Source organism: Apium graveolens, chromosome 9 (assembly GCF_009905375.1).
Source record: "Apium graveolens cultivar Ventura chromosome 9, ASM990537v1, whole genome shotgun sequence".
Classification (NCBI taxonomy): domain Eukaryota; kingdom Viridiplantae; phylum Streptophyta; class Magnoliopsida; order Apiales; family Apiaceae; genus Apium; species Apium graveolens.
In genome coordinates this window covers 20,408,979-20,422,863 of record NC_133655.1, presented here as the reverse complement: position 1 = coordinate 20,422,863, position 13,885 = coordinate 20,408,979, and the positions used below count along the sequence as shown (strand labels likewise).

General features: G+C 36.2%; 2 protein-coding genes across 3 annotated transcripts; one reads left to right on the top strand and one right to left on the bottom strand.

Moving 5' to 3' along the window:
• The first annotated feature begins 2,475 nt into the window (after positions 1-2,475).
• Positions 2,476-5,424, top strand: LOC141686842 (cystinosin homolog). The gene is made up of 8 exons (XM_074491929.1): positions 2,476-2,883; positions 2,961-3,093; positions 3,464-3,553; positions 3,719-3,843; positions 4,043-4,085; positions 4,673-4,790; positions 4,880-4,929; positions 5,068-5,424. The coding sequence occupies exons 1-8, from the start codon at positions 2,765-2,767 to the stop codon at positions 5,206-5,208; spliced, it is 819 nt and encodes a 272-aa protein (XP_074348030.1). The 5' UTR covers positions 2,476-2,764; the 3' UTR covers positions 5,209-5,424.
• A 427-nt stretch (positions 5,425-5,851) lies between these two features.
• On the bottom strand, positions 5,852-9,376 carry LOC141686839 (uncharacterized). Of its 2 annotated transcripts, none has more exons than XM_074491926.1 (8): positions 9,162-9,376; positions 8,524-9,069; positions 8,005-8,367; positions 7,840-7,898; positions 7,234-7,336; positions 7,076-7,138; positions 6,831-6,917; positions 5,852-6,524 (listed from the first exon to the last, which is right to left on the bottom strand). In XM_074491926.1, exons 1-8 carry the CDS (start codon positions 9,243-9,245, stop codon positions 6,300-6,302), a joined length of 1,530 nt encoding a protein of 509 aa, XP_074348027.1. In that variant the 5' UTR covers positions 9,246-9,376; the 3' UTR covers positions 5,852-6,299. The 2 variants fall into 2 exon arrangements, with proteins under 2 accessions (XP_074348027.1, XP_074348026.1); XM_074491925.1 differs by having other exon boundaries at positions 7,234-7,342; positions 9,162-9,374.
• Positions 9,377-13,885: the final 4,509 nt, after the last annotated feature.

Here is a 13,885-nt window from a genome sequence, read left to right as displayed (position 1 = left end):
AGGATCGAGACATGACCATTAATGTCTCAAAGCCGTAGATTGGCACCATAACCTTTGACTTGTCGTCGTCTATGGAATATGGTTATACTAAACGGATTAAGATTCAAGGTGAAACATTCCATCTGAGTCCGATAGCCATTGAAGTAGAGGAATTAGGAGGGTTCAAACCCGGAAGGGTACCGACTCTGAAAAACAAGTCATGATGGGAAATTGATCACATTTCTGTATGGATTTGTGGGGGATTGTTAGAAAATTAGGATTTTAGAGTTTAATTTAATTATGTTCTTGATGTTAATCCTAAAATCTAATGATTGGAAATTGTTCAATGATATTTGAACTTAAATTTTCATGTATGGTTTTAAGAATTTTCTTAATGAAATCCATATGAAATGAGAGTTGAAAGTAACTTGGAAAAGCTTGGAAAATTTGAGAATGTTTGTCCCACATTGAAATAAATAAAGGGGGTTGTGTGCTTTATATGGTATTACCCACATGAGTAGTATACCACTACTAAGGTGTGTGATGGTCCATTGTGTTGTTGTGTGCTTCACGCGCACACACACGCGCGCGCCCGCCCCGTCACGCACCGCACCGGACCGGGTCGAAGGGCGATTTGGGCGAATGTCTCGGCGTCTCGCGTACGCGAGGCGACCCGGGCAAGGATTTTATTTATTTGAGAATTATTTTAATTCGAATTTATTTATCGGTGATTGGATTATTGGGCTGGGTTCTGAAATAGGCTAAGTAGTCTAAATATATTGAACCTGCAAATAATCTGATCTGTAACAAGTTCTGATATTAGAATCAGAACTTAAGAACTGATGAATAAAATCAGAACTTAACAAGTTCTGATATCAGAATCAGAACTTAAGTACTGATGAGTCGAATCAGAACTTAAGTACTGATGAGTTAAATCAGAACTTAACTTAAGTTCTGATAATAATGTGGGTGTTAATGTGAAAAGCTGTTACAAATAATTTAAATTCAAAAGCTGATCAGTTTTGATTTTTTCATTAATGAATTCAAAATCTGATCAGTTTTTATTTTTTATTAATGAAGCAGTTTAATTCAGACATTAAGTGTGTTGACAGTTTCATTTTTCCTCTCCTATAAATAGAGGCTAAACTGAATGAATAAAAAAATACAACACACTACATTCTCATCTCTTCTCTTCAACCTCTCTGCATTTCTCTCCCACAAGAACTGAAGTGCTGATATTTTCCGGCGACTGAGGTGCTGGTCGAAGTGGAGGTTTTGTTGCTGCTGTTAACATAAACTCCGAGTTGTTTTATCCTGGTGGAGATATTGCGCACATCCCAAACGCAGCAGGTAGGGGGCAATAATCTCTTCAAGAGCAGCCAAGACTTCAAGCAAGGCCTGGTGACTCAGCTGTAATCATTTTCTTGGCGTTTTGTATCTGTAAACCTTTATTTCAGTCACTGTTGAAAGCTATGGTTTCGGGTACATCTTTCTTTCTCTCTACGTTATTTCAGTTACTGATTTTGTTTACCTGCATGTTTTGTTTTGTTAACTGTGGTCTTGGCCTAAACTTGTTAAATTCTTTATACACTTGCCTCTATGTTAATGTCTGAAAATAATGGAAGATTACTCTGGTAATACTTGTAGAAGTAATTATAATTCTTACACCGCTACTACTATAATTATTTAAATTAGGAAAATAATTAAAAATATATTTATAAAAAATTCCCCCCAAATACAATTTTTTGGGCACCACATCAATATTTATTTAAAAAATTATAATTCTGCCATCAAAATACACGTACTTACTAAAGTCACCTAAATACATGTTTAGGGGTATTTTTCTTAATGGGTATAATACTTCCTTTTTTACCGTGATAAGTAGCATGTTATAAAAAATCACAGTCAAATTAGCCAAATTTAGATTAATAATTAATAATTATAATTTAAACATAAAAATTGTAATTTTTTTTGATAAAAAGTAGATATAATTTTAAAATTTATAAACATATAAATAAATTATGTATAATTTTATGAGCTAGCATAAATATAAATATAGCATAAATATGAGAATTATATAGCACAAGTTTTCGAAAATAGAGAATAGGATTAGCAACAAAAGGTTTCCGAGAGAAGGAGAAAGCATATGACTCTATGAGAGTCGGGCTGAATTCATTTGATTAGCATATCTACAAACCCAACTTGCTATCATTCTTGAGAGATTATTAAATCTTTTCCAAAAAGTATTAAAAAATAGTAGGGGTTTGTCAAAAAATATTTAAGATTAAAAATAATTTATAAAATATAAGTACTGTTTTTCAATTTTTTTTACAAAAATATGATTTTTTACAACTTGATTCAACTAAATCTATAACAATTTTTTTCTCGCTCAATGCAATCTAATGGAGTACAATATAACAAGAAAATCACGATTCAACTTGTTACATGAGGGCTTAATTTTGATTGATTTTTGATAAATTTTTTGAAAAATATTAATTATGAACCAAAAAAGAGAGAAAAAAACCGAGAGAGAGAGGTGGGGCGAATGAAGACGAGAATCTGGGCCAAATTCATGGGGCAAGTACAAGAACACATACACACAAAGTCAAATTTCCTGTTATCCTTCCTGCCATTGTTGCCTGTAAACATTTAATTCTTGTTTCCAAAACAAAACCCAATTCATCATCATCCCTTTCTATCCTATATAAATATATCTACTGTATCTTCTTCATGTAAACACAATACATACATTCTTCATATATACTTACAACAACAACAACCCGCTATGGCAGCTTGGAATTCACTTCACCTAGAGATATTATACACTATCTTCGGTTGGGTTGCTTTTGTTTCTTGGTCTATCAGCTTTTACCCTCAAGTTATCTTGAATTTTCGAAGAAAAAGGTGCTTTTTTTATTCACTTTTCTTGATAATCAAGTGAAATTTATGCTCTTTATTAATGGGGTTTTGTTGTTTTGCAGTGTTGTGGGGTTGAATTTTGATTTTGTGGTGCTGAATTTGACTAAGCATTCTACTTATCTTATATACAACGCTTCTTTGTTCTTTAGTAGTGCTATTCAGGAGCAGTATCGTCGAAAATACGGGCTTGATGAGGTTCATTTCTTTCTTTAGTTAGGCATTTTTGTTAAATGTGTGTACTTGAGGGTGTTGATTGTACACATTTTAAGCAATTAGCATTTGGTTATGCATACTTGTTCGATATTATTCAATTTAATGCCTGTTAGTTGTGTATCCTGTTACTTAGATTAAACCATTGTACAAAATGTGCTGGTTAGAGTGACTCACGGTGATCGTCTTTTTTAGCAATTTTTATGTGAGGTTTCTTTGATCGGTGCAAAATGATTGTATAAGAAGTTTACATGATGTTACTTCTGTGTTGGTATTGTTGTTATGTAAAAGAGCTAAATAGGTTACAAATTATATATTATAGTAACTTCTTAGTTTTCCATTTTTGTTATTGCAGCTGATACCTGTTGCTGCAAATGATGTAGCTTTCTCGATACATGCTGTTTTACTCACTGCGATTACCTTATTCCAAATTGCGATATATGATGTGAGTATCTTATACTGTAAATGTTACTTTTGTACAGTCCAACTTCCATTTTCAGAATATTACTATACAGTGATTGTAAATTAGGGTTGATATGTCATCATAAGAATACATATTGTGTAGTTACTTGAAGGCTTACAGATACATTGATTTTGGTGATGTTTACAGAGGGGAAACCAAAAGGTGTCAAAGACTTGTATTGGGATAGCTTCTGCTGCTTGGTTAGGTGCTATGATTTGTGTGTTCGTAGCTTTACCACATCATTCCTGGCTTTGGCTGATCTCCTGCTTCAGGTAGCATACATACAATCTAGATGAAATCATTTACACATCACTGCACCTATAGTGGCTACATGTGCTTGCACGTTGTGATTTTGTCACGATATAATGTCACATGCTAAATATGACATAGCTGATTACTTTTGCCGATTTTATTTAATAATGTAATGTATGTATTATTTCTAATGTTGGGTTCTCCCAATTCAAATTGCAGCACGATACAAGTGATCATGACAGTTGTCAAATATATTCCCCAGGTTATTTTTTTCTCTTACATATTTGTTTATGATAAAATTGCAGATGTGATCTCTGTTTTCTGTTTTGCTATTCCTTCATGTCAATATTTACAAGGGTTGCCAAATTATCTAATCATATGTCTGACACTCTGACCCGGATGATACAAAAGAGTAGTTTGATGCTTAAGCATCATTTACCACTACGCCTGGTGACTGTTGACACTCTCAATCAGTAAAATACTTTTTTCCTTTCCTTGAATTTGCTGTTGTCGTGTCTGCAACATTGGGTGTCCAAGTATGCATTCTTTGTTTGGAAAACAATATCTGGCGTGTAGAGTTTAGTGGTCTATCAAAAGACAAATATCTGCAATATCTGGCATTCTTTGTTAGAATGGTCTATAAATTGACAAATATGAGATTTAATTATACACGCCTCCTATGGGTCAGGGTTCTGTATACCGCCCCGGTTTGGCTATATTTCATTTTGTGTTGAAATTGATTTTGAAACTGTATTTGTGTTCCTGTTACTTCATAATATCCAGTATGATAAGCAGCTTTCACATCTCTAAGAAGAGCTCTAATGTATTGTATTATGACAATGAATGCAGGCAATTATGAACTTCCGTCGCAAGAGCACTATTGGATTTAGCATTGGCAATATATTGCTTGATTTACTTGGAGGCTTGACCAATTATGGACAGATGGCTGTTCAATCTATTGATCAAAGTGAGTTTCTTTTTCCTCAGCTTACGAAGTTTGCTGAAAAAATGAACAGCTGGCTGATAATAATGTACTTGGTTTTCTTATCTTTCCAGGTTCGTGGGTAAACTTTTATGGAAATATAGGGAAGACATTGCTATCTTTGGTGAGTGATTTTAATACTTTTAAACATTCACTGTGTAAAACCAGCAACAAGTTATTCATAGTGGAGACATGTTGCCAAGTTATTCGTCAGTACTGTACTAATATATTGCATTTGGTTTGCTGAATTGTTCATTTCCAGGTCTCTATCTTCTTTGACATTCTCTTCATCGTGCAACATTATGTACTCTATCCAGAGAAGAAAAGTGCCAAGTCTCCAACTGCTGATGTGGTAAGCAAGGAGCCGCTTATTGAATCTTTTGAGAACCCACACGATGTATAGTGGTTCTGCTAGTTCTGTATATATCTTATGTTGCATATTCATAGATATTTGTTTAAAAACCAGCCAAGTTGGGCATCTTCTGGTTCTGTATGGTGAGATACCACAACTCCATAACTCAGAAGAGTAGGGATACATGCATTTATTAGATGTAATACGAACATCTGTAAAGCAGAAAACTTACAGATATATATCTAAAACTTTACGTATTTCATCTCATTTACTATGTACATCAGCACATGTTTCAAACTACTCAGTAAGTATAGTTAAGGGATCATTACAGAGTTCAAGATTGTTGTGCATGGTGATGGTGTAGCAGAAAGTCAGAAACTGCCTGACAAATGCGTTATTGTCTTGTTCATCTTCCATGAAACGGATTTGGAAAGTGGTGGCTGATGAATTTGAAGAGTATATGCTAGTGATGAACTAAACATGGTATATTTGGGTGTAGGTGGCTCAGGAGGAACCTAAGCAGATGGAGAATGTTTGATTCATGAAGTATAAAAGCTCCAAAGAAAAGCTGCATAACTTAGACAAATATGACCTCTTGTATTTGCTTGTGATGTCCTTTATTCTTCGTCACCTCAGGGTTTTGAGAAGCATCACATAAAAGAAAATGGAAAACAAATCAGTTTTGCACGCAATATCAAATCTAACGGGCTCAAATTTATTAACTGAGCTTCAAATATAAAGGAACCAAGGAGAAGTTTTTATTGAACAGAATGCCTAACCGCTTACTAGGGTCTAGGTTCCTTCACTACCGTGTAGTAGCAGCTGCAGATATTACTGCAATGCCAATTTTCAATTACACATCATACTCAGAAGCTTGTTTGTTGCTAGGTTTTCAACAAAGTTTATATGTAGATAGATCCCTCCATGCTATTTATTGAAAAAATATCATATGGTTCTAGGAAAATCTTCGTCCGTGGAACCTCAACATAGAAATCTACATATAATGCTAAAGATACAAAGTGGAACAAAATTTACAACCGAGACACCAATGCTTCACACTGACACCAAGAATTATCTAAATATGTCCAGCACTCGCGAACCAGGCTAGATCTTACTTATGTGCTCAACAAAATAAAATGAAATTAATGTTGTATGTGCTGATCCTTGCTGAGTTTCTTAGATTGAACTTTACGTGGAGTCATTGCTGGTAGTGAGAGATTACGTGATGGTGTCTGACTATTTTTCTTGGAGACATTCTTGAATGCATTGTTCTTGGTTGAAGACCTTGTAAGAGGATTTTTGGCTTCAGTCGTACTGGCACCTGACTTGCCTTCAACTTTGGGTGACTGGCTTTGCATTTCTCGAGTCTGCAAATATGCATAGTCGTAAATAACTACTACTAGAAGCATCAACATAACAGTGTAAGTAAGCAGATAAGATGTCAAGGCACCTCCCACCATCATCTGGGGGTTGTTGCAAATGCATCATTTTATTCTGTGAATTCGGAGAAGGGTTATTTTTTTGGCTATACCAAATTATTTGATCTAATTTTTTTTGCTTTTAAATTTGTGTTTTTGGTTTTGGAAAAAACTAATATCTATCGAATTAACTGCTACTTAACATTATAATGGCCTGTTAAGAAAAGAGAGGGACGGCTGATGGGATCAGAATACCTTTCTTTCCCTGTAGAATTCAGGAAGAGGCCGAGCTCTGAAACAAAGACTTTGACGCAGTTTCCAAACTTCTGCTTCTGCTTTTTCCTGAAAAAAAATCGAAAGACCATACAGATGCATATAGTTTAGCCAGTGTTGCTCTCTAGTTGTGAAAATATATTCTGAAATAAAGTAGGGTGCAAATCTTTCATTTTTGAGTATCTACAACTTAAATATTTGGACAATAAAAGGCTTCAAGAAGAGACCTTGGATTTTGTTTGCATCTGGACTTTCTCTGTTTCTTTCTCATTAAATCTCTCTTCAAGTTTCTGAAAGTATTGCATTTAAAAGTTAGAAGCTCAGGAAAGCAAATTAAAGCCGAGTTGGGTAATGAGAATTGAGAAGACTTTAAGCATACTCATACCTGCTTTCTCTTTTCAGCTCTTAACTCTGTTCTGAGGAGAAAAGGAGTTGATATTGTCGAAGATTGTAATGTTTTCTGGCAGGCACTAAGGGATTTGGAGCAACTGGCACTAAGAAGAAAACTTATCATGAACTTAGTCCACATGTATAGTCATTCGAAAATTCTCAAGCTAAGAAATAAGGAGCTGAAGAGATCCATAGATTCCATAATGCAGTATAAGATGTTCTTAAGCATTCAAAGCAAGAATGTCATACTGCTCAGGCAATGATGAAGTATATAATCAAGGCCTGGTGACATTCAGACCCGATATTTAGAATCTAAAATTGTACTCTTTTGTAGATTAAATGAATAATTGAAACCCCATCCTGTTATAAGTATTTTATGCCAGTTCAACTTCTAATTGTTCATCCGTAAAATTGGTGGTAATTACCTTAGTTTATCTGTGTGACAATGGAACATAGGAAAGAATGAGTACCATGCACAAAAGTCACAACTGCTATTTAAATTTCAATTCGTTTCATTTACCAGAATGCTAAATAGTATCTGACAGATACAAAGAGCATGTAACATATAAATTTGATATACCGTGATGCAGCAGGCAGATACCTTTTATTAACTGAAGAAGGAGTTACTGAAGGATGCTTTGGCTTTTTGCTAATTGATGCCTATAGAAATTGAACAATAACATCAGGTACATGAGACATTTTACAATTATTTTAGTATAAAGAAACATATTGTGTAATCAAGAAAATCATGATTAGCACTATGTACCGTAATAGGAGTTCGCAAAGGAGTTGCCAAATCCTTTGTCGCCTTGTAGGAATTCTGCACATTTCTTGAATTTTCACTTTTCCTGATAGCTAGAGCTGATAGTCTATCAGGATCTGCTGCAGTTGTGAAATTAATCGACTTCCGATGGGGCTTTGGCGTTGTTCTTTTCATATCCGCGGAGTTCATTTTAGACTTGCCAGTTCTAGGTGTAAGATTATTGATTTCTTTTCTTGGGAGTAGAGGAGCTACAAATTTAGCAGGTGAAGATGCAAGTTTACTGAACACTGATGACCTTAAAGAAGAAAACACTGGTCTCTTCTTGCTCACTGACTTCGAAACATCCTTCTGGTTAGAGTTTTGTTTCTGTTACAAATGCATTGCATACATCAATTGTTTTTGTAATGCTAATCACCATTTTGTATGTTGCAGGCAATATTAGTTTGAACATAATAATAAGTGCTTCTACATACTAGTAAATAGTAATAATGCAGAGATAGAAGTGAAAATGTATTTATTTACCTTTGCTGAAGATTTCGCAATCTTTGGTGTCCCATTAGTATCTAATCCAGAAACAATTTTCTGTTTATCAACATTAGGACAGATTTCTACTAAGACTTCAGGTTCTAGAGCCAAATCAGCGCAATCCAGCTTGTCAGCTTCCGATTTTTCGTGCTCCATGTTCACATCAAGGCCATCAGTACTTTCCACAAATTCTTGATTTTTCTCGTGTACCACTTCTTGAGAGTCCTGTTTAATTGTTTCTGAAACCTGGTTAGCAATGTTGCAGTCATTGAGCTCCTCGGTTTCAAATTCCGGTTGTTCGAATGCATTGCCAGCTGCATTTTGTTGCTCAAGCAAAGCAGCAGCCTTCTTAGCAGCAGCAATTCTTTTGTAATGAGCTTCAAAGAAGGCTTTCTTTTGTGCAACAGAGCCTGGCTGTGCATATCTCTCCGCTTCTTCGACATGGCGCTTATTAGAAAAAGAAGACCATTTTTCCCAAGCTAAAGATTCCGTCATGAATCGCCCGAATGAAACAGACTCTCCAAGAGCATTCGCAGGATTCCCCTGTAATACAAATACTTAGCCAATTACGTTACGATATATTATCAGAACCCGAAATTTAACATGATAACAGAACGCAGTTTTATGAAACAAACCTGATAAGGTTCACTGGATAGTTCACTGGATACACCAGAGGTGTAAGAGAAAGCAGGAGGCATAAAGCAAGCTGAATCTCCCATTGTAACACTAGCCCACAAAAGCAAAGCAAGATTATGAAATTTGAATATGAAAAAACAGCCGTTACATATTTATGTGGTGTCTAGAAATATTTTGGTGGAAGGTTTGAAATTCAAATAAAAAAGAGAAGATTCAAGATATAAAAAGTGGAGTGGGGTCATTATAACAAGGCTACACTGGAAAGCTGGTGATTTTTTACTTTATAAAAGCTGAGGTTGGGGTCCATTGGTTGAAAAGTGGTGTCTCTCGCTAACGTTCAATTTTTATTAGATTATTACTAATTGTTTGAATATTCATGGTTTTAACAGAAGACACGAAAGTAGGCGCTGTGAAAGAGTTCGCATCCCTCCGAATTAGTTGATGTGCGCGAAAATAGGATTGGATATCAAATTAATAATAATAAAAAATATAAATAATATTCTTGTGGTCGATTTGAAAGTAAAATTATAAGGATTCGTGATTTAATTCTTTAAAAAATTATGTAGACGAGAATAATATTTTTTTATTTCTTTTAAATTCAAGTTATTACCAAAAATGCTGAATTTTTACTATAATGATCTATCATTTTTCGAAGCTGGACCCAATTTTTACATCAGTAAATGAAAGACATGGGTGTTGTATCTGGAAAAGTTTTGGAAGGACGATGTGTTCAAGGCTCTTGAGAGTGTCACACTGATTCGACATTACCATGGCGGGAAGGTTACCCTTGAGCCTGAAATTAATACTGCTTACGTCCTTAAAAATATTTCCTATTTATATTAGACATATTTACCAATATACAGTTTTGATTATTATTACTTTTAATTTCGTATTGGTATTAAATATAAAAAATTTATTGTATTAAAGTACTCATAAATACGAATTCAACAAGATCATTCATGACTGTTTTGATCTTATAGAATAAACGTAAATTAATAATTAATCACTTATCATGAATAGTGTCAGAAGTCAAAAGAGGAGAATGAGATGAAGGGAGTATTAATTGCGGGCAGTTCAGTGATCAGTTTATGAAATATCACAATTTAAAGAATTATGAACAAAAATATGACAATATGATCAGAGGATCTAAATTATCACATTGGTACGTATAAAGATCTGCAGCGAAGGCGAGGGATGATAAATGCCACTTTTTTTTATTTGAATTATGATTATACTTGTCTTCGAATGTTGGATCTGTTGAGTGGGATAACTCTTTTTTTTTGCTTTTATTTTTGAAAGTTAAACAAATCAACGGGATTTGTAATATTTCATTTTTAATATAATAGTATAGATATATATCGTACTAGCTCTCTTGCTGAGCAGATGGTCTTGCATGGTTGGGAGTTTTATGATATTGTAACTCCTTACTAGAGTTAAAACTTAAAATCTTTTTGTACTAGTTTAGTTATCTTCTTGCAACAGTTGTGTTAAGAAGGCAGCAACTCTGATCGAGCAACAAAATGCAGCTACCGCTGCATAAGGAGCAGAGCTGTTGCATAAGGACTAAAACTTAAAAAATATGAATGCAACAAACAATGATCTGAAACTATGGAAGATAGCACACACTTTTTAGCACACCCCGAATATGTTCATTCAATCTCAGAATGATAAAGGTACTTCAGCTCAATATATGTCAATCAAGAGAGAGAGCGTTGTCAGAGAATCTTCCTACCATACTAACAACCTCAACGTTATTATGAGAAATTAACAAAACTACAAAATAGAACAAGGAGACAATTAAAGAATGCCCCCCCCTTCACCCCAAAGTCCGGTTGTACCACGTAGTCCAATCACCCCCCCTTCACCACAAAGCCCAGTCAGTCCTCCGTCACCACCTACACACATTTCTGGCAGCCCAGCGTCCTCTCCCTCGAGTCCTACATCGAGTCAGACCACATCTCCCACTCCTAAGCATAATTCTGACCATACATCAGTGACCCATCAGCCACCATCCACTTCCTTTCGTCATTCCATGGTCCCTCGGAGTCAACATGACATTTTTAAGCTAAATAAAAAATATGCTTTGTTAACTTCGGTTGTTCGTTCTGCTTTGTCCCGTAACCCAGTGGCGGCTCTCAGGGACACTAATTGGAAAATGGCAATGAATGAAGAGTATGATGCTCTTATTTAAAATAAGACATGGGTGTTGGTACCTCGTCCACCTGGTGTTAATGTTGTTCGTTCTATGTGGGTTTTTTCTCATAAAGAGGACTTTAATGGGGTGCTTGAGAGGCATAAAGCTCGTCTTGTGGCTGATGGGCAAACTCAACAGGTTGGTATTGATTGTGGCGAGACATTCAGTCCGGTGGTGAAGCCGGCTACGATTTGTACTGTTCTGTCTCTAGCTCTCTCCAAGGCATGGGACATTCATCAATTAGATGTGAAGAATGCGTTTCTTCGTGGTGATTTACAAGAAACAATTTATATGCATCAACCACTGGGATACCGACATCCTGCTTATCCAGATTATGTATGTCTACAGCTTAAGGCTTTATATGGTCTTCGACATGCCCCTCGTGCTTGGTACAAGCGTTTTGCTGACTATGTCATCTCTCTTGGCTTCACGAATAACAAGTGTGATAACTCCTTGTTCATTTATAGAAACGGGACTGACATGGCTTATCTTTTGTTGTATGTTGATGATATAATTCTAACGGCTTCTTCTACTACTCTACGCAAGTTTATCATGGCTCGTCTTAGCTCTGAATTTGCCATCAAAGATCTTGGTCCTTTGACATATTTTCTGGGCATTGCAGTGGCGAGACATAAAAAGGGTATGTTCCTCTCACAGCGTAAGTATGCCATGTAGATAATTGAGCGAGCAGGAATGTCCTCGTGCAAGTCATCTGCTACTCATGTTGACACAAAACAGAAGGTTAGTGTTGCGTCTGGTAATGAGTTTGAGGATCCCACTTTATATAGGAGTCTTGCTGGGGCTCTTCAGTATCTTACCTTCACTCGGCCGAATATTACATATGCATGCTCCACGGGTTACCCATATGCAGGCTCTCAAACGTATTGTCCGGTATATTCAGGATACGCTTGCTTACGGCCTTCAATTATACTCATCTTCCAGACCATCGCTGGTGTCTTACACTGATGCAGATTGGGGTGGCTGCCCGGATACACGACGTTCTACCTCTGGCTATTGTGTGTTTTTGGGAGATAATTTGGTCTCCTGGTCTGCTAAACGACAGCCTACTCTCTCTCGCTCTAGTGCAGAAGCGGAATATAGGGGTGTAGCCAATGTTGTGTCCGAGTCATGTTGGTTACGTAATTTGTTATTAGAGCTCCATTTTCCAGTTAAAAAGGCTACGTTGGTTTACTGTGATAATGTGAATGCTATTTATCTCTCAGGTAATCTGGTGCAACATCAACGTACCAAACATATTGAGATGGATATTCATTTTGTTCGCGAAAAGGTTTTCCGTGGACAGGTTCGAGTTCTTCATATCCCTTCCCGATATCAAATTGCAAACATTTTTATGAAGGGTCTTCCACGTGTTCTATTTGAGGATTTTAGGGACAATCTCAGTGTCCGTCTTCCTCCCGCTTCGACTGAGAGGGGGTGTTAAGATATATGTAGATATAGTTTGTTAGTTTGTTATTGGAGATATCTTTGTTATTATTGTAAATCAATTCATGTAAATCAGTCCCTGTAAATCAGTTGTGTTTAGGAGTAGTTTCCTGTATTGAGGCCTAAATATATGGCATGTGTTGAGTATATATAACAAGGCAATGATATGAAACCATTTGAGGAAAATATTCTTTCAGAGACAATAAAGAAGGCCACAAGAGGACCACCAGATGTGAGGACCACACCAAAAAATGCCACAACCATTCTCCACTTTATTCCCGTTCAAGCTGAGCTGAGTCTACAGATGAAACTCCAAGCTTGTGCAATAAGCTGCGGTGTTGTTTGATTGGTAGCTGTTTTGTCAAGATGTCTACGAGCTGTGAGTGAGATGGAACATGTTGAGTTATAATTGAGCCATAAGCTATCTTATCTCGAAGAAAATGGATGTCTATTTTAATGTGCTTTGTTCTTTCATGAAGCACATGATTTGCAGCAATAGCTATAGCTGCTTTGTTGTAACACTGCAAAACAGTAGGAGGCAAGTATTGGAGTCCCATGTCTTTGAGAAGAGCTGCAATCCAAGTTGATTCACAGGTGGTTAAGGCCATGGCACGATATTCTGCTTAGCACTTGAACGAGCTATAATTGATTGCTTTTTGGATTTCCAAGAGATTGGTGAATTACCAAGCAAGATACAGAATCCTGAGGTTGATCTTCTTATGATTGGGCAGCTAGCCCAATCACTATCACAATAGGACTTTAATTGAACAGCAGATGTAGATGCCAATAACATACCCTGGCCTGGGCTACCATCTAGATACCTTAGAACCCTTGTTGCTGCTTCCATATGATGAATGGTTGGTTGTTGCATGAATTGATTGAGCACATGCACATCATAAGTTATGTCTGGCCTAGTGACTGACAAGTAGATGAGCTTTCCTAGCAACCTTTGGTAAGGATGAGGATTGTGCAAGGGTTGTCCTGAGTTTGTAAGCTTGACATAAACATCCATTGGCACTTTCAAAGTTTTTAAATTTAACAGCCCAAATTCTGTCAACAAGTCCACATTATACTTCATTTGAGAGA